The sequence below is a fragment of the Callorhinus ursinus genome, unplaced genomic scaffold (genome assembly GCF_003265705.2).
Source record: "Callorhinus ursinus isolate GAN/ISIS: 27379988/994484 unplaced genomic scaffold, GSC_fseal_2.0 scaffold7, whole genome shotgun sequence".
NCBI lineage: Eukaryota > Metazoa > Chordata > Mammalia > Carnivora > Otariidae > Callorhinus > Callorhinus ursinus.
The window spans coordinates 25,154,155-25,173,170 of record NW_027397069.1 but is presented as its reverse complement, the minus strand read 5'-3'; the positions used below and the strand labels follow the sequence as shown (position 1 = coordinate 25,173,170).

Genomic DNA, 19,016 nt, shown 5'->3' with positions numbered 1-19,016 from the left:
TATTCACCCTCTGGTTTCTTCTAATTTATGTATTTCATGTCCAGGAAATATTCACCCTCTGGTTTCTTCTAATTTATGTATTTCATGTCCAGGAAATATTCACCCTCTGGTTTCTTCTAATTTATGTATGAGCATTATATAAGGAATCTCTTTCTTTCTGTCCCTGTGTATATAAATACATAAATATATATGTATACATATATAGTATTTGACATATGTAATCTAGATAGAAACTATATACGTGTGTGTACACACACACACACACATATATGTATAAATACACACACACATTTGGTGTATATTTACTCCTAGTTAAGTTTCCCATTAAAAGCTACACTTTCTGATGAAAAATAGTCTTAAAACTTTGTGTTACTGCTCAAACTCTCCTTATGTTAGAAATACTTTTGGGTAGCTCTTTAGTCTTGTTTTAGCTAAGGAGTTTGCAATTTATTTCAAAACTATTACAATTAAAAAATGTTCTAATTAATTTGTCTCTGAATCAAGAAAAAAAAGAGACTTGCTTTTTCATTTTGAATCTCTGATACTCTATAATTAATACTTAGAAACAAATTCAAAGATCTGAAAAATTTTCCATGTGTTTCTGTTAAACTGTTTAATAATCTCGAGCTGTTTTTTGAGACGTACATTGCACATTTCCATTATTATTATGAGATTTAAAAAATGATATCTCATTAAAGACTGAATACATTAGATCCACTTGATAACCTGCCTTTGATTCTTTTGTATTTTTGTATTTTGATGGTGATTTTTGTTGACAACATGAAAGAAAACTCTAGAAATATTCTTCAGGAACAGGGTAACTTCAGCTAGAAAATGCTGACTGGGCAGCAGGACTATGAAGCATTAGGTACTCAACCTATTAAGTTAAAAACCGAGGTCTGAATTTCTATTCAATGAAACTTTGCAGGATCTTTGAAATTTTGTCCTTAAGATGAGAAGATATTTTTTTCCCTTTAATGAGCCAAGAATATACTTCTTCCCTGAATTAATGAAAAATATAGACCAAAGTTATAACTTTTTATTTGTGCAAAGGTTATAATTACAGTCTTAAAATAATTTAAGCTTTCTATCTTACATTATTTTTCCTTTTATTGTATTGAGCAATTAAACCTTAATTTGAATAGGAATTTTTAGGGGGCTTAAAAAACTGGCTTTAGTATTATCTAAATTCTAGTCTAAAATCAGTGACCCTAGAGCCGTGAGCTTGTGTAGAGTCAAAAAAAAAAAAGCTAAATTTCACGGGAATTGGTTTAATCCGTTTTTACTACTTTAATTTCTTTCTTCTACCAGTGATCTTAAAAATAAAATTAGAACAACTTGCATGTTTTAAACACTGATTACTTTAATCACAGCAAGATGATTTTAATGAAAGAATATGAAAGGGAAGTGTTTCCTATGTAATTAACACATGTCCTCAGGAGGACAAAAAATAGTTGAATATAGTTTTTTGAGAACAAGCAAGAATATATAAATAGGTCAGTCAGATACTTAGGAAAATAACAGAGAAAAACCTCATACCATAAATTGTGACAGAATCTAACATCATAAACTTGTTCTGTCAACTCAGTGTGGTCATTCTCAATGTGGTGGGTGTGTTGGAAATTTAAAATATTTCCCATCTTATCTGAGTAAATATATTTCTGGATTGTATTCAAATGAGATAAGTCTTTAAGAAAAATAAAATCATCCATTTGATGCCTAATAACAAAAAAAGAGTCTTAAGAGATAAGTATGGAAATGCTTTATTGATGACTGGAGACTAAAATAAAATGAACATAAACACATTTGGGACAGATATTTCTAGATATATTTAGTAGTTAAAAATATATTTAAAGAGATTGGCCAAATTGCAAAATTATTACATTGGACTCCAGATTTTCAAATAAGAAATGGTTGAGGGGCGCCTGGGTGGCTCAGTTGTTGAGCATCTGCCTTCGGCTGGGGTCATGATCCCAGGATCCTAGTATCGAGCCCCGCATCAGGCTCCCTGCTCCTCCAGAAGCCTGTTTCTCTCTCTCCCACTCCCCCTGCTTCTGTTCCTGCTCTCACCACCTCTCTCTGTCAAATAAATAAAATCTTTTAAAAAAATAAATAAAAAGAAATGGTCGCGTTCTAGCCAACCAAAAGAGCTAAAGTAAAGTTTGTTATCTCAAGTAGTGCATTGATCCAACACACTGTGATCCTTTTGAACATGAATGTTTCCTTAAAAATTTATATTTAACAGAGAATTGTTTTCTTACCTAACAGACATTATCTTTAACTTTGAAAATATAGGCAGATATGTCCACCTAAACCATGTGTATATACAGAAACCAACAGATCTGCTGAAAGAAATATAAGGTACAATGATCTCTATTTATATCTATGTAATTGTAGAAATAATAATGTTTGCCTTACTAGAATACTTAAAAATACAAGACAGTTAATAATAAAATAGACAAAATCAGTTCTCCAGCTGGCTTCAATATAGTGGGTAATTAATATTTTTATATGTACCTACAGAATTTTATTCCTTTTATTTCTATTCTTAGCTTTACATTAAGAAACAACCAAAATTGTCTGAACATGATAACAGAATAAAATAAACCCCTTAAGAAAGGAAAATACCTCTTTATTCCCAGCACTTGTCCCAAGGTCTGTGACAGAGTTGTGTTGATGTTTAAATAAATAGGCGTAAATATAGTCATTTTATTGAACTTGTTCTGCAAAAGCTTTGCTAGAATTGGCTGCATAATAAGGCCATATCCAGCTCCAACCACATCATCAGAAAAAGGCTCACAAATACTATTGATCTTTGGGTAAGGTTTCCCCATAACGGTCCTGATTTATGCCTGTTGTCTTGCTCATCCCATCTGGTTTAGTATGTATTTTGGTTATATCTTGGTTTTATTATTTTTTAGAAAAAATCCCCTATCTTTGAAATTAGTTTTAAATGATGATATCCTATAGGTTTATCAATATGATAAACCAGTTTTTAATTATTATGGTAAAAACATAACATTAAATTTACCATCTTATCTATTTTGACCAACCGATTTTTTAAAGTTCAAAACTTACAAACTTTTTGGGTTTTCCCTTGACTCTCAGAAAAGTCTGAGTTTGAAACATACATCACATGGATATCTTACTTTGGGGAGAATTATCTTTCCCTTGTACTTAGTAACTTCAAGTGCCACCGTATCTCAGCATTTCCCAAGCTGCGTCCCATGTGCCACAGATTTCAATGCATGTTCTGTGAAAGAAGAGTTTGATGGCCAACCCATTTAGGAGACACAATAAAATAGAGTTCTCTGCCACAGGACTTCTCAGAACCTTCAATGTGCTTATATACATTCAGAATCTCCAAAAGTTGGTTTTATTTCCCAAATTTACTTGACTGCAAAATTCTTTCTTCATGGAACCCTATTAACCTTCTATGAAACATTGTTTGTGAAACACAGGTCTTGATTACAGGGACACCAATAAGGATTTTCCCAATTATTCCTTTCCATGATCTAGGGGGATTAGTGTGGATTCAACCCTCTGAGTCAGGTGCTTCCACCTACCCTGGAGTTTAAAATGTACTTTCTTTCCCTTTGGAAGCCTAAGAAGACAAATACTTTCACCACATGTGAGGGATGAATTAATCATCTGGACATGTTGCTTAATGCTCTTTGGCTCTGGTCAAAAAACCTCTGAACACATGTCTGTGTTTACTTGTGTAGTTAACTCTACTTTCTTTTCCATATCCTTTAAGTATAGAACTAGGGAGAAGCCAGTGTGTTTAGGAGAAACTGTATTATTTTAGTGAGCACTAGATGGCAGAGCCAATACCCAGTGAAATGACTGGTGTGTGTGTGTGTGTGTGTGTGTGTGCACGCATGCACACACATGCACACACACTCCCACCTACACACCCCATGAGCTGATACGATAGAACTATTTCCTTATGCAGCTAAACTCAATAATTCCTGAACACATGGACTATTATTTTCTTTACTGAAAACATAAGAATTTCTAGCTACTTCAAAGATAGCTCTGCTGTCATTGACTTGTGTTTCTTTTTCATCCTTTGAAGGAGTCAGGATCTCGAGAACATTGTCAAAGTGGCCACTTCACTTCAGAAAACTAACAAGGGGTAAGAGCTTTTGAGCTTGCGTTTTTCCTTTCTTTATGTTTCACAAAAGCTTAACCAGTACTTTTAAAAGTTCCAGATATAAACAAAATCCCAATGCTGTTTACTATATATAATTTAAAAGAAGAAAGAATCAATCTCTCTAGATAAGTGTTCCTGAAAAATGGGTGAGACTGACATTTACCCATACTCTTCTTCCTCTGCTTTGTCTTTTAGTGATTGTACTCATCTTTGTCACCTCAGCTTTCTGTGGTTTTGACTTTGTTCCAAGTTCTTGTCCTGTATTTATGTTGCTGGCTCAGATCTCAACTTACCTGTCTTCCCAGAACCCTCATTTAGGATGTCCTCAGCCATATTTACTTTTCTTCCCAAATGCGCTATTTCCTCACTTCTTTCTGTTCTTTCCTTCAGCCAAGCTCACCTTTCTGGAATCATTCTTGATTCTTCCATGTCTTTCCCCTCAATGTAGTATCGGGCATATATACATAAAATGTCTAAAATTCTCCTCTTGCCCACACGGCCTCACCCCAGTTCAAACTCTCATCGGCTCCATCATAGGTTATTAGAGTAGCTATCCAGATTTACTTACATTCCCTCAGTCCCTCCTCCCCTAAACCATTACTACCCATCACTACCAGAGCTTTCTTCCTAAAATTCTCCTTGAACAACTGCTTCACTGGCTCCCCATTGCCCGTTCAATTACATTTAACCTTTGTTAACTTGGCTCCAACCTAACATTCCAGAGTTATTTCTGACTTCACCCTTACATTTACCCTACATGCAATACCAAATTAAACCACTTTCTTCCTATAGTTTCCAGACACTTTGCCTTTGTTTATGCCATGCCACCCATATGGCAGCCTTTCCTAGCTTCAAGGCCACCGTATCAGTTCATTCAAGTCCTACCTATTTTTTCAAGATCTAGATCAGATATCACCTCCTCTGTGAAGTCTTCCCAGAATGATTCAGTGAGATGTGACTTCTTTTCTCTAAGCTCTTAGAGCCTCACTATTCATGTGTTATAACAATGAATCATATTTTTTATTTCATGGTATCTATGTAAATACCTCATTTTCTCTATCATCTCTTTAATCTCTTAGAGCAAATATTTTGTCCTATTGACCATAAGTCATTTGCAGAGTCTGACATGATGCTTTGTGCAAAGTAGGTGCTTATGTAACAGATTATGGTAAAGAATGATGAACAGCGGGAAACCTGGAGTATAAACATTCCATAGTTTAAATCCAATTCCTACAAAAATAGTCCTGCTCAGTGGAATTCAGCAATGCTAAGTGTGATTAGGGATTGCAGTCTCAATCAAAAGAACTGAAGAGAAGAAACAGAAGCAATAGGTAGCTCTTTTGTACAAACGAAACTGATTGGAGCTCTGAATCTAGACGGGGACTCCAGAAAGTAGCCTGAATGTTTCATTTCCATTTCTCTTGTCTAAGTGCCTGGATCTCTAATTTTATCTATTTACTTTTTTTGAGGTAATATTTTGTTTTTGTTTTTGTTTTTGTTTTTAAGATTTTATTTATTTATTTGACAAAGAAAGACATAGTGAGAGAGGGAACACAAGCAGGGGGAGCGGGAGAGGGAGAAGCAGGCTTCCCTTGGAGCAGGGAGCCCGATGTGGGGCTCGATCCCAGGACCCTGGGATCATGACCTGAGCCGAAGGCAGACGCTTAAGGAGTGAGCCTCCCAGGCGCCCCTAATATTTTGTTTTTAAGAGGGATTGAACAGTTTTTTGGTGAGTGATGGAGGTGTTTGAAGGAGAGACGGGTGAGTGATGCTGATGGGAAATTATGGTTTGGCACAAATCCAACAAAAACAATGAGAACTACAGTTACTCCTGTCCCCTCTCTGTAGGCATGATGCACAAATTCCACAACAAGATGTGTTCTTCACAGGGAAAAGTTACTGCTCTGGCTGTGGCCGGGGGAAATGTCTGTTGGATCTACATACCCAACTACCATTACTGTGGGCCTTGTGTGGGAACTAGAAATAGTTTTTTTCACCTGAGCTGCTCTTGGTGATATTCCAGTGTGAAGTGGACTCTTACCTGATTAAGAACATTTAATTTACTGCACATGCAATGGTGAAATTTAATATCCAAAGCTTTCCTCAATGTAAGGTCATTTTAAAAGTCCAACTTCTTTAGTCAGAATATTGTTTCCATTTTATTTAATTTACCACAGAGTGTCTTCTCATGATTTATGCTCATTTGTTTGTGATAAACATGAGCAACCCCAAATCCTGATCATCACATCACTGTGACTCACACTAATCAGAAAGACCTGGGACTACAATTTTACAGGATTCTTAGGTTTGCTCTTTTCCTTGGAGACACAGACAGATTCATAATCTCAGAGCAGGACAGTGGAATTTCAAGCAAGAAACAATGGGGCATTGTGTCAAGGGACTAGGTAGTAGGTTAATCAATTTTTTGTCAGGGTCAGCAACATTTATATTTCAGTATTTATCCTACCACTGAATATGTAACATTACTTGAAAGGATTCATCTCTATGATGGCTGTTAATTTAACATGTTTTTGGGTCTCTAAGCTATTATGGCAGTGCATTGTGCCAGGCATCTTCAAAGCACATAAATGACTCAGCAACTATACCTGTCTAGCTGGAGCCAAAGTCTTGATGTCTCTAAAAGCATTTTAAAAATAAGCATAGCAAGCATTTATGAAATGAAAGTTTTAGTAGACTGGGAACTGTTTCCTATAATGGGCAAAATTAATTGAGAGTTTATGACTTGCCAGACATAATGCTACACACTTTATACTCACTAGCTTATTGATTCTTTTCTCAGATGGGTACAATTAGTATTCTTGTTGGACAGATGGAAAAGTTGAGGCGGCAAGAGGTTCAGTAACTCACCCAGAGTCACCAGATAATAAATGGTGACTCCTGGGTTGGGATCCGTGTATCCCTGACCTGAGACACTGAATACGTAACTACTGAGCGACATGGCCTCCTGGCCTCCTGGTCAGTTCCAGGGATGATGCAAAAGAAAGAGAAACATTGAGACGGTGTGGAAAATGTGTGATTCTAGAGCAGGAAGAAGGGAAAACCATGATTGGTGATCTGAAAACTGAACTAGGAAGGCAAGAGAAATGGGAGCAAAGGGATGGCAGAAATGTTGAAGAGAGACAATGCTGTGAGGAGCAAACAGGAACCACAAACCCACTGAGGCTGCCTTTTTGGGGAAGAGACCCACACTCCGGTGACACTAAGGGATATTCTGGAACCCAGGGGTTTAGCCTAAACAGGTTGCTCCATGGGAAGCAGCCAGAAAGTTGCAGTTCTCAAATACAGACACAAGATCACAAATTTAACGTAGTTAGAATGAGGTAGGATCACAATTTAAGAAAGCAGCCAGACTTACTGATGAACAGGTGTTTTCCTATAGCTACTTTGTGCAGGTACATTGCATAAAGATAGAATCTACAATTAGTCAATGTACCTATATTTGTTGATTCAATTAAAAACCTATATTAAATATTTACTGTTTAAAGATTACGGTATTAAAGACTGAAGAGGATCCAATGTAAAACACAGTTCTAAATTTTAAGTGGTGTGTGTGTGTGTGTGTGTGTGTGTGTGTGTGTGTGTGTGTGAAAGAGAGAGATGTAGGAGTAGGGACATTAACATGAGACAAGTATGTAGTTGCTATATTACAGAATATAGTAGTGTTAGTGCCATAAAGGAGATGGAAAAAAACAAAATGCAGAAATGTTTCCAAAAATGTAGAGGACTCTATTCCGTTGAAAGACTGGGAACTATGTGTTGGAGAAAGAGGCTTTTGAAGAGAGCCTTGAAGGATAAGCAAGATTTTGGTGGCATGTGTTATATTCCAGGGAACTCAGAAACAATGGTTTAAGGTGGACCTGCCCTTTGACTCGGGGCAGGCTTTTAATGATGTGAGATTTTTTTTGTTTGTTTTTTTCTTCCCAAAGTGAAGAATTGGATAATCTCATCAAAATGAACAAAAGCTTGAATAGGTAAGATTTGAAAACATCCATTTTTTTGCTTTATTATTGAGTTGCACATTGTGACTTCTTACGTCTTTTTAGTATTTGAGCATGAGGACCCACATACTGGGTGAGTTAAAAATAGCTTACAGGTCTTGAATAAAAAGCTTGCAGGAGTCATCATCATTTCATCAGTGCTATAAATGGTTATTACAACCTAAAGATACTAATATTAAAGTATCTTTGATTTTCACACTCTATTTAGTAAGGCAGTTATATAAATAACCACAGTTCTCTTCCTGAAATATTAACATATTAGTATGTGGACAGAGTTGTTTGGTCACTGAATGCTTTCAGTTTTACACTTTACAAAAGCTGCTTACTATCTTAGTTAACCTTACCTCCTTAATTCTGAATCATTTATAATTGCACAATTTAAAGATTATAGTAATTGAGGTCTGTGTTGGAAGTGTGTGCGGTTTTTGCTATCTCTCTGTTACTTTGCCTGCTAACATAATAAATGTGTAGGGACCAGAGAGACAGAGAAACAAGGCAAATATCAAATGAGCTCATTGCTCTGAGCATCCAGAAGTATGGTGTTCATACCCCGTTCTGACAAAGTGATCATATGATTGACTATCAACAACTCATTTAAATGTACTGCTTTTCAGTTTCTTCATCTATAAAGACAGAAGGTCAACATTGGCTCACATTAAAAACAAAACACTCTGTGAAATCCATACAATGCATCATGGACTTATTGGTTGTGTGTAGATCCCCAGTTTGTATTTTCTATCTTATTTTCTCTGAGGTCAACTGCAATTTAAATTTTGAGTTTATGAAAATACCTATTTGGAATAAAGCAATTTCAAGAATTGTCGTTCATCTTTTCCACCCAGTTTCTATTTCCTGTCTATCTATAGAAATATAAACTGGTCTATATTTCTATAGAGTTAAGTATGTATTATTACCACTGATGAGGTTTTTTTGTTCAATGCATTTAAAGAAATCAAGGTCTTGATGGTCTCTTCAGAGCAAATCCTAAGGCAGAGCAAACAGAGAAAAGGTAAGTGCATCTGTCCCTAACCTGAAAATCTGATCTCCCAGATTGCTTGCTTTATTCTTTCAGACGTTCGCTGGAAGGGGGTTGTATCCTCTGGCATGGAAATGTACTAGCAGATGGAGAAGTGCTCTCAGAATTGTACATTTAGCTCAGATATAATTGCCCGGAAGGATTTCTGCTCTTCCATTCAATAAGACTAAATGAGCAATTCATGAAGAATGTTTATTATATCTGACCTCTCAAGATACCACACAATTTTATTTCAATATGTAGCCTTTTATTTGAATTTGTGTTTACAGAGCCAAAAGCCTTGAAAATCTCATTTTTATGAATACTCGGACAGACAAAGACGGCAAAGGGTAAGATTTGACTATTACAGTCCTCTTTGATTGAGTCCTAGACTATATGCCATTTCCAGTGTGTGACCTCCTGCTCAGGACAAGGGGCAGGCAGGCTGGTGGAATAAGCCTTGGATGGGGGGTTGGGGTGGAGGTCAGGAAATAAGTGGATATCTTGGTGCTGGCTCTGCCACCCACATCAACCTGGATGACCTTGGGCAAGTCACTTAACCTCTGCAGACTGCTGTTTCCTCATCCCATAAAATGAAGAGCATGACCTAGATGATCTCCAGGTTCCCTTTTGTATTTAAATATGAAGGAACTCTAGCTGGCTGTTACAAGTAGTGGACAATAGCCTGGTTTATGAACTAAATATATTTACTCTAAGACATTTTGATGCTGGGAGCATAGTTTCTCCCCCCTGAAGTCTTTATAATGCTCTAAGGCACTTTTCAGTTAGAATCTTGGTCGAGTCACTTCATATGTATATCTCACATATATTTGTAAGTATCTCAGGGTCAAGAGTAATGCCTTTACTTATTTTATATCATAAGAAGGGTTAGTGAATGATTAGTAACTGAACTGATAACATTAAAGATGTTGATTTATAGTTCTAGACTGATACTGAAATCCTAGAAAATTGACTACATGACTGATATTATTTTTTATATGGAAAGAAATCAAATTCTTGACAGTTTTATTAAAGAAAATCCCAGAAAAGGGATGCCTGGGTAGCTCAGTTGGTTAAGCATCTGCCTTCGGCTCAGGTCATGATCTCAGGATCCTGGGATCAAGCCCCGAGGCAGACTCCTTGTGCAGCAGGGAGCCTGCTTCTCCCTCTGCCTGCCACTCCCCCTGCTTGTCTCTCTCTCTCTCTGACAACTAAATAAATAAAATCTTAAAAAAAAGAAAGAAAATCCCAGAATGGTCAAGAATGACAAAGGGTAAGGATTTCGGAGATCACTACTATTTTTCCCCCAGATTGGCTGTTTACCTTGTACTTGGTTAGTCATCAGATTTGCCTTTGTAATGTGATAATTATTTCTATTGTCTTATCTTTTAAAGCCATTCATCTGTGCCATTCTGTGCCCAGAATGGTATTCTAGCTTTCCAAGTCAATCTTGGCAGATGCATTCTCAACTGTCTCTGATGTAGAACACTTAAAGTCTATGTGATAATAATGTGAAAATAATTGGCAATAATAGTTTCACAGATACTGAATCCTTATTAACAATATATTATTATAAATGTCAATGTGCAAGTATTATTACAGGTAAAAGCTTTTCTTCTCATGGAGAACAGATGAAGTGGGAAAATTGTCAGTTCTCTGTGAGTGGTTATATGAGCTTTGTAGGAAAAGTTGAGATTTCAGATATTTAAAAAATGAATTTTGGGAAGGGCCCACCAAAGTGGTAAAAAATAGAAAAATTAGAATGAACTTCTCAAGTAAACCATTTCCGGGCTGGTAAGGAGGAGAAAAGACATGTGATTTGTAATGTGGGATAATTTGATAGCAACTGGCTTTCTGATGCAGGAATGGCTGAACTCACTGGTGTGGTTGAGTCAGTCCATAGTGCCTTGTCCTTCCAGCCCTCCCTCTCTGCCTTCTTTCTTATATTGAAAGAAACGAAAATGTTAATAGTCTTATCACAGTAGAATCAGAGACAGATGAAAATGACAAAGGGCAACACCTGGACAATCGGGGGATTTAGAGGGATTAACTTTGATGTTCCCTAAAAGCTTTAAACTATCTGCATGGAAAAGGTTTATTGTTTGTAGTCAGTTTATATAAAGAACTGGAGCCATCGTAGAGTTATTTCTACTTTTCCAAGGGTAATTCAGAACCTTGAACTTTTTGCTAAAAATAACATGTCTAAATCTCCAAAGGGTTGAGGCACCTGGGTGGCTCAGTTGGTTGAGCATCTGCCTTCGGCCCAGGTCATGATCTCAGGGTCCTGGGATCAAGCCCCACGTCATGCTCCCTGCTCAGTGGGGAGTCTGCTTCTCACTCTCCCTCTGCCTGCCTCTCTCTCTTTCTCTGTCAAATAAATAAATAAAATCTTTACCAAAAAAAAAAATAAATAAAAGTAAAAAAATAAAGGGTTTGCACTAACTTGGCCTCAATCCATGGGTCAGGCTCTTTGACTATTAGGTCTTTTGAGAATATGAAGGATAAATTATTAAAGTAAAAAAGGACCTTAAGATAGCATAGTCTAATTCTCTTAAAGTGAGGAAACTTGGTGCAGAGAAGTGAAAGAACATGGTCACAAACCCCATTAAAATCAGAACTAAGATTTGAATCCAGATCTCCTTATACTGATACTGGGCTCTGGTGCTATGATGCATAGTTATAAAAGTAACCTGAAGATTATAACATTGTATAAACTGTCAACATAACAACTCAGTTCTAAATAGCAGGAATGTTTATTATTTTATTAAAAATTATTCCATTAAAGTGATTTAATCACAATGGAGTAATGACTGGGATCTTAATATTAGAATAGTTGGCATATCTCTTCAGCATTTTGCATAAGAAGAGTCACTTGTATTAAACATTTTTAAAGACTTCTGAGGCTTTAGGTACTGGTAACATCTTTCTCTTGTGCTGAGAAGTCTGCTGTTGCCATAAGAGGTTGAATTACTCTCTCTCCTCTCTTTCTGTTGCTCTGCTGTCCTCCCTGCTTCAATGTTATGAAGAAACCAAGGCCTTGGAAGTCTTATTAAAGTTAATCAAAGGACTGACAAAAATGAGAAAGGGTAAGTAAAAGTCCTACCTTGCTGCGGCTCTCTTTTTTTAAGTTAGTTTTTCACACCTTGTTAGAAATGGGAGTGTTATGCTTTCCTTGGTCACAGATGAACTGTTGCACTTTATAGGCCTATCAGAGAGTAAGCAAAGGAATATGATGAATGCTGTTTCCATAGGACCACATGTTTGAGTTACATTGAAGTAAGTGCAGGAAATCTGCTACATAAGCTCTTATTCTGTATTTTCTTAAACAATTAAAACATGAGCCAAGTCTTATATTTAAACTAAGAAATATAGATGACAAAATTGCAAAGTGAGAGGTATGTTGGGAAGTTCTTCTAAACGGATTTAAACCAAGTACTGCTGGGGAAATTAACAGAGCTCAGTTGAGGATAATTACATCCAAGTTTTTCTGGCCATTTGGCCCGGAAACATCTGATATTCTTTCAGGGACATTCTTGTTTATACAAATTTCAGAGAAAACTGAATGTAACCTAAGTAACACAAGGTTTTCATGTTTTTTTTTTCCAAAGAAGCCAAGATCTCGAAACGGTTATCAAAGTGAATGCCAGGGCAGATAAAACTAGGAGAGGGTGGGAACTGTTTTGATGTTTCTGAATCTTGGTTTTTTTCTACCAAATTTCACTGTGTGATATTCTCAGTGACATCGAGGGGATCACATCTTTGAGTTTCCCTTCTGTCTTCTGTGTCTGATTCCTAGCACCCTGATTTTCACTTCGGAGGCTCTACAACAGATTCTATAAATTTACATTTGGCTAATATAAAATCCCAGAGATTAACTATGTTATTCATAGTTAATTATAATAAATTATATATAATATATATAATATATATAATAAATTATATATAAATAAATAATAGTTAAATATAATAAAATTAATATAATTCCTGTACAATAATTTTCTCCAAAAGCTTTTAATTAATCATCAATAATACGGAATGTCTATTTATATATAATACTGTGGGAATACTTTGGAACAGATCTAAACTTTTTTTTAAAGAGGTGAAGACCTTGATAATCTTATCAAAGCAAAGCCCAAAGGAAGTGAAAACACCACTGGGTAAGAATTATTAGTGTCTTTAAGTCTGATTTCTGTAAGTAACAATCAATAAGATAAAATGATTTGGCATTTTAACTTCATAACCATATTTTATTAGCATGGAGATAGATAATAACAGTGGGCCACATGACCTTCCATTCTTATTCCTAATAAAATCACTTATTTTTTGAAGAACTGCCCTAGCATTTGATAGTAAGTTGCCTTTTATCCCAGATGAGTTTCTTTGTATCTAAAGAATGCATGGTCTTGACAACATTTTCAAGGTGGATCTCTAAAATAACAAAGTTACTGGGGTGCCTGGGTGGCTCAGTGGTTAAGCGTCTGCCTTAATGATCCTCAGGGTCCTGGGATTGAGCCCCACATCGGGCTCCCTGCCCTGTGGGAGGCTTGCTTCTCCCTCTCCCACTCCCCCTGCTTGTGTTCCTGCTTTTGCTATCTCTCTCTGTCAAATAAATAAATACAAAATGTTTTTTAAAAAAATAAAATAACAAAGATAGCCAAAAGTGAAGCTTGACTAAAACTCTTGTGAATCAGCTTCTCTAAGGATGTTGGCCTCAGAAAGCAGCCCAAGGGAGGGCTGGGGAAATTCCGCCACTTTTTCTCCCCTTCAGGGCTCTGTCAACGTGGCGGGGGCATGAAGTCATGGTACTTCTGCCAACCTCACAGTATTCTCTTTTCTGGGTTCAGGTTATCCCCTTTAATACTACTCAGTGCATTTTAATGAGGGTGACATGACTCCCCCAAGAAATGAATCAATTTTCCTACCATGTAAGGTATTTTTTTCTTGCTCTTTGTAATTTATCATAATCTAATTATATTTTTAAAAAGCTTGGGTTAAGGAAATGGTTGACTTTATATGAAGACATATTCTTCTTTTAAAAATATGATTATTATTATTATTATTGACATTGTTCTTATGATTTAAAAACAGAATAGGCAATTATATCTGATTTGTTGAGTAGAAATTTATATTCTGTCTGGATCCAGTACAGAACTTTATCTGACTCACATTACTTCTCCAATCATTGTTCACTTGACTAGTGTTTTACTTAATAACATTCATTAAAACTCACTTTTTTATTCAAAGCAAACAAGACCTCAATGGATTTGTTAAAGTGAATCCTGAAACAAATAAAAGTATCAAGAGGTAAGACATTTAAAGCTTCCCCCCTTCCCTTTGGCTTTCATAAGCATATTGGAATCCTGAGTGTTTGTATTCAGGAGAGTAAATTGAAATTCAAACCCAGTTGTCTTTTCCCCAAACATATCATATTAAGCAGTTTTATACAAGTGATACCCAGAAGTGATCTTTTACATTTTATTTTTGGGTAAAGTTTACTATCAGGTAGATTTTGAGAAATTAAATGGGAAATTGATTTTCTCTACTGAGTTAAATGATTTCTGTGTGTGTGTGTGTGTGTGTGTGTGTATAAGTGTATATATGTAAGCAGTGTGTGTTTTTATTATTGTATTTGTGTATATATAAATAGTGTGTATGTATAAGGGTTTGGGTATAAGAGTATGTACGTGTACTGATCAGGGTTTTCCAGAAAAACTGAAATAATAGGATATGTATGTGTATATATATATATATATAAAGAGAGAGAGAGAGAAATTTATTGTAAGGAATTGGCTCATGCTTTTACAGAAGCTGAGAAGTCCCAAGATTTGTAGTTTGCAAGCTGGACACCTAGGAGAGCCAGTGATGCAGTTCCTATCTAAATCCAAATGCCTAAGGATCAGGAGAGCTGATGGTTTAACTTCCAACACCAGAAGAAGATGTCTTAGGTCAAGCAGTCAGGCAGGCAAACTCCCTTCAAACTTAGCCTTTTTGCTCTATTCCAATCCTCAACTGATTGGTTGTGGCCCACTATGTTTGGGAGGACCATCTACTTTACCCAGTCTATAGATTTAAATGTTAATCTCACCCCGAAACACCCTCCCAGACAAACCCAGAACAAAGTTTGACCAAATGTAGGCACCCTGTGGCCCAGTCAAGTTAACATATGAAATTAACCATCAAAATGTGTGTGTGTATATATATATATATATGTATATATATATATATATATATATATATAGTGTATGTGTGTATTATACACAATATAAATATATTTAAGTGTATGTATGTGGATGTATAAGTCGTGTATGTGTATATAGTGGATGTGTTCATGTGTGAATGATGTGTGCATGTCTAGTGTATTTGTGTGTAACATATGTATGTCTATATAGTATAGTGTATGTTTAAAGATGAGCTTAACAAAGTATACTTCATTAAAAGAGTTCTACTACCCATGAACTGTCAAGTAAATCTGGAAAGCTTATGTCCTCCTGCTTTTTATTTTTTAAAAAGCAGACGGAATATATTTGAAACTGAGCTTGTTGGTATGTTGCTGCAAACAGCGCACCAAATAATTCCATGTGGTTTCCTTTGAATTTCTTTCCATTCAGTTAACTCAGTACATGATATTATTAGTGGACTCTAAAATGTGTCACTGATGCCTATAGGCCCAGTCAGCAGAGCAAGGGCTCAGCTAGCTGAAAAGCTGGTGTGTACACAGTCAGGCTGTCCTGTTCTCAGCAGCATGACATGGTCAGAGGCTCAGCGACCCAGGGAGTTGAGTTAGAGACTCCCAATAGACTGAACAGAAAGCGTGGATTTCCTTGGCTACTTGGGTGGTCCTGGAAGGTAACCGGAACAGGAAGTTCAAATTCTGTGTTCAAATTTTGGCTTGGTCACTTGCTAGCTGTGTCCTCATGCTTCAACTTACTCATCCACAAAATAGGCATCATAACACTCATGCCTGGCACAGAGTAGGTATCAGTAATTGTTAACAATAATAAAGATTTAGGTGAATTATAATCTGTTAATGATTTACATACTGTTCAAATATTTAATTTGCTTTGATTCTTCAAGAAAAACCCATGTTTTCCTTTCTAATTTTTATTTAAAAGAGTAGTTTAAATCATCACCTATTGTTTTTCATATGTTGGTGTGTTTCTGTGTGCACGTCTATGTGTGTATATGTGTATACACGCAAATAAATGTTTTATGTGTGTGTGCCTGTGTTTGCATGAGTGTGTATATGTATAGGTGTGCCTTTCTGTGTATGTCAGTGTACATGCATATGGGTGTGCATGTCTTTGCAAATGTCCTGTGTGTGATGGCATAAAAGTGCACACATGCTTACATGTGCATAAATATATGTATATCTGTATGCTTTTGTATGTATATGAGTTCATATGTACATGGATGTCTATGTGTGTGCATCTGCGTCCATGTATTTGGGAGTATGCACTGTGTGTGTGTGTGTGTATATGTGTGTGTGGGTGCACACGCACGCTTCATGAGACCTTTTAAGGACAGTAGTTGTCTTTTTCTTTCACTACATGTAATTAAGTTTTGTCGATCTTTTAAAAGCAAAACCAAATCATCCTCCCTCTCTTATTAAAAAATTACAGTGTTTTTCCATTTCAGGTAGATTACAATTCTAACCCTCAGGAATGGTCTCTTACTTGTTCAATACAGTCCAGCCAAATTAATCTTTTTTTCTATTCCTGGCTCATTCTTACTTTATGAGTTCTGCATATGCTATTCCCACTTTGGGACTGGCTTTACCCCCATCTTGTCATTTCTGACCATTGACTGTAATTGTCACCACCCCCTCCTCCAACCCCAGCACCACAGGCACCAGGCACTCCTTCTTTTCTTCAGAGCATGTATTGTTATCTGGAATTGTGACATTCATTTATATGTTTGATGGTATGTTGCCTGCCTCTTTCCAAGTTAGGATAGAAGCCTCATGAGGGCAAAGCCTATGTCTATATTATTCACAGGTTTCCATAACTACTTGTGGATTGAAAGAATGAATGAATCCTGAGGATATATATATACTATGAGGCATTAATTGACAGTTTAGCTCAAAATACTATTTTAAATGACTACATTAATTAGCATACTCCACTTTATTGATTTTATTTACTTTGAGATTTAAATAACCTTCCACTTATATATTCTTAATATGTTTAAAGAGATCAAGTTCTTGGCAATATAATCAAAGTGAACTCCAGAATCAACAAAAGTATTACAAGGGAGGGGTTACAATGCTTACTGTTGTGTTATTTTTTTTTAAGTACTCAAATCTGGAAATAGAATTCTGGGAATTTTTTTCTTAGACTCTGGCATTCAAATCTCACATACTTCATTTAGGCAAAAATTAACAAGAGGTAAAAAAACATCAACAAGGGGTATTCTGGGATAGAATACTTGCCTCTGTTGGGGTAATTGTTTCATTTTGCATGGAAAAGGTCTGCATTTTTTAATTGCTGCTTTTAGCCTGGGTATACACATTCTCAGACATCTGGATACAAGTAAAAACTTGGGTCAACATCTGGTTGCTTCCAAATATCTGTATCTTTGATGTTGTATAGATACAACCTCAGAGAATTTGTGATACAATCTTAGTAGGACCACAGGGCATGGAGAAACAGAGTGTACCTTCTGTAGATGTCCTTTACCCATGTGGCATCCTCTGTAGATCAGAGGGGCATTGGCTTGTGCTGTGTGTGTGGAAAACACATAGAAACAATATGAAAAACAAAATTCCATTAAGATCAGAAACAGAATATATTCAAGGGTAACAAGAAAATACTGACATGTTTTTAGTGACTACATGGAGTTTTTTATTATAGTAAATATAGCTTACATTTCAGAACTCTATAGATTTTAATCTTCCTATTGTTTGTTGCCAACACAACTAGTCCAAATTTGTAGTTTACACATAAGTACCAGACACAGATACTAGGTTGTATAACATGGACCTCAACAAATTGGTATCTTATTCTTAATCCGGTGCTGTGAATAGAAAACCTGCTAATGAATGTCAATTTTACAAAATATGGATTCTCCAAAGTTGATTTTAAATTCCCACAGCATGTTGGAGGTTGATATTAAGAGAGGATATGCTTTCTGGAATGTTCCATGATATGCGTATATAGACTATTACAAAATGTTCAGTGCACCTAGCAAAGGTTTAGAGCATAGCATTAAATGAATCATAATCGAGACAGAGTCCCAGTACAGTGTTTGCAACTGACCTAAAGGCTCTAAGATTAAAATACTGTCTCATTGAGTCTCAGAGATGTATAAATCCCTACATACTTCTGCATCATCACTTTTAACAATCTTCCATTCTTTGGCATAATCTCAGTAAGTGTTTATCCTGTTTCTGAGTTTTAATAAATAACTTTATTCATTTGGTATTAATCTATCATTAACCTCAACATTTCTCTTCAATGTTTTAAAGGGGCCAGAGCCTTGACAATCTCATTAAAGTGACTCCTGAAGTAAACAGAAGTAACGCAAGGTGAAGATTATGTCTTATCTTTCTTCCTTCCCTGCCTGCATCAATTTGTGACCCTCATCAGAAAAGCTGTGTGGAAAAAATCTTTGGGTTGGAATCAGAAAGTCTGAAATCCATTACTTCCCATTACTTGCCTTTGAGCAAGTCCCTAGAACACTCTGAGCTGAGGCTTCTTTAGTTATAAAATGAGGATCATTTATAACTGTCTGGTCTACCTTTGTCACTTGGTTGTTGTAAGGATCAAGTGAAATAATGGATATAAAATGGATATATAAAATCCCTTTAAAGCAAGAAGGCACTATAAAT

At 36.1% G+C, this 19,016-nt stretch overlaps 1 protein-coding gene across 3 annotated transcripts in view; it reads left to right on the top strand.

Annotated features, from left to right (window-relative positions):
• Positions 1 to 19,016, top strand: part of SCEL (sciellin) — a 307,279-nt gene that overhangs the window by 254,501 nt on the left and 33,762 nt on the right. For all 3 annotated transcript variants that reach the window (XM_073894411.1, XM_025875050.2, XM_073894412.1), the window contains 9 exons: positions 2,296 to 2,361; positions 4,079 to 4,138; positions 8,104 to 8,148; positions 9,125 to 9,184; positions 9,481 to 9,540; positions 12,217 to 12,276; positions 13,288 to 13,347; positions 14,435 to 14,494; positions 18,654 to 18,713. In XM_073894411.1, the coding sequence (XP_073750512.1) occupies positions 2,296 to 2,361; positions 4,079 to 4,138; positions 8,104 to 8,148; positions 9,125 to 9,184; positions 9,481 to 9,540; positions 12,217 to 12,276; positions 13,288 to 13,347; positions 14,435 to 14,494; positions 18,654 to 18,713 (531 nt within the window). The remainder of the gene's footprint in view (positions 1 to 2,295; positions 2,362 to 4,078; positions 4,139 to 8,103; positions 8,149 to 9,124; positions 9,185 to 9,480; positions 9,541 to 12,216; positions 12,277 to 13,287; positions 13,348 to 14,434; positions 14,495 to 18,653; positions 18,714 to 19,016) is intronic.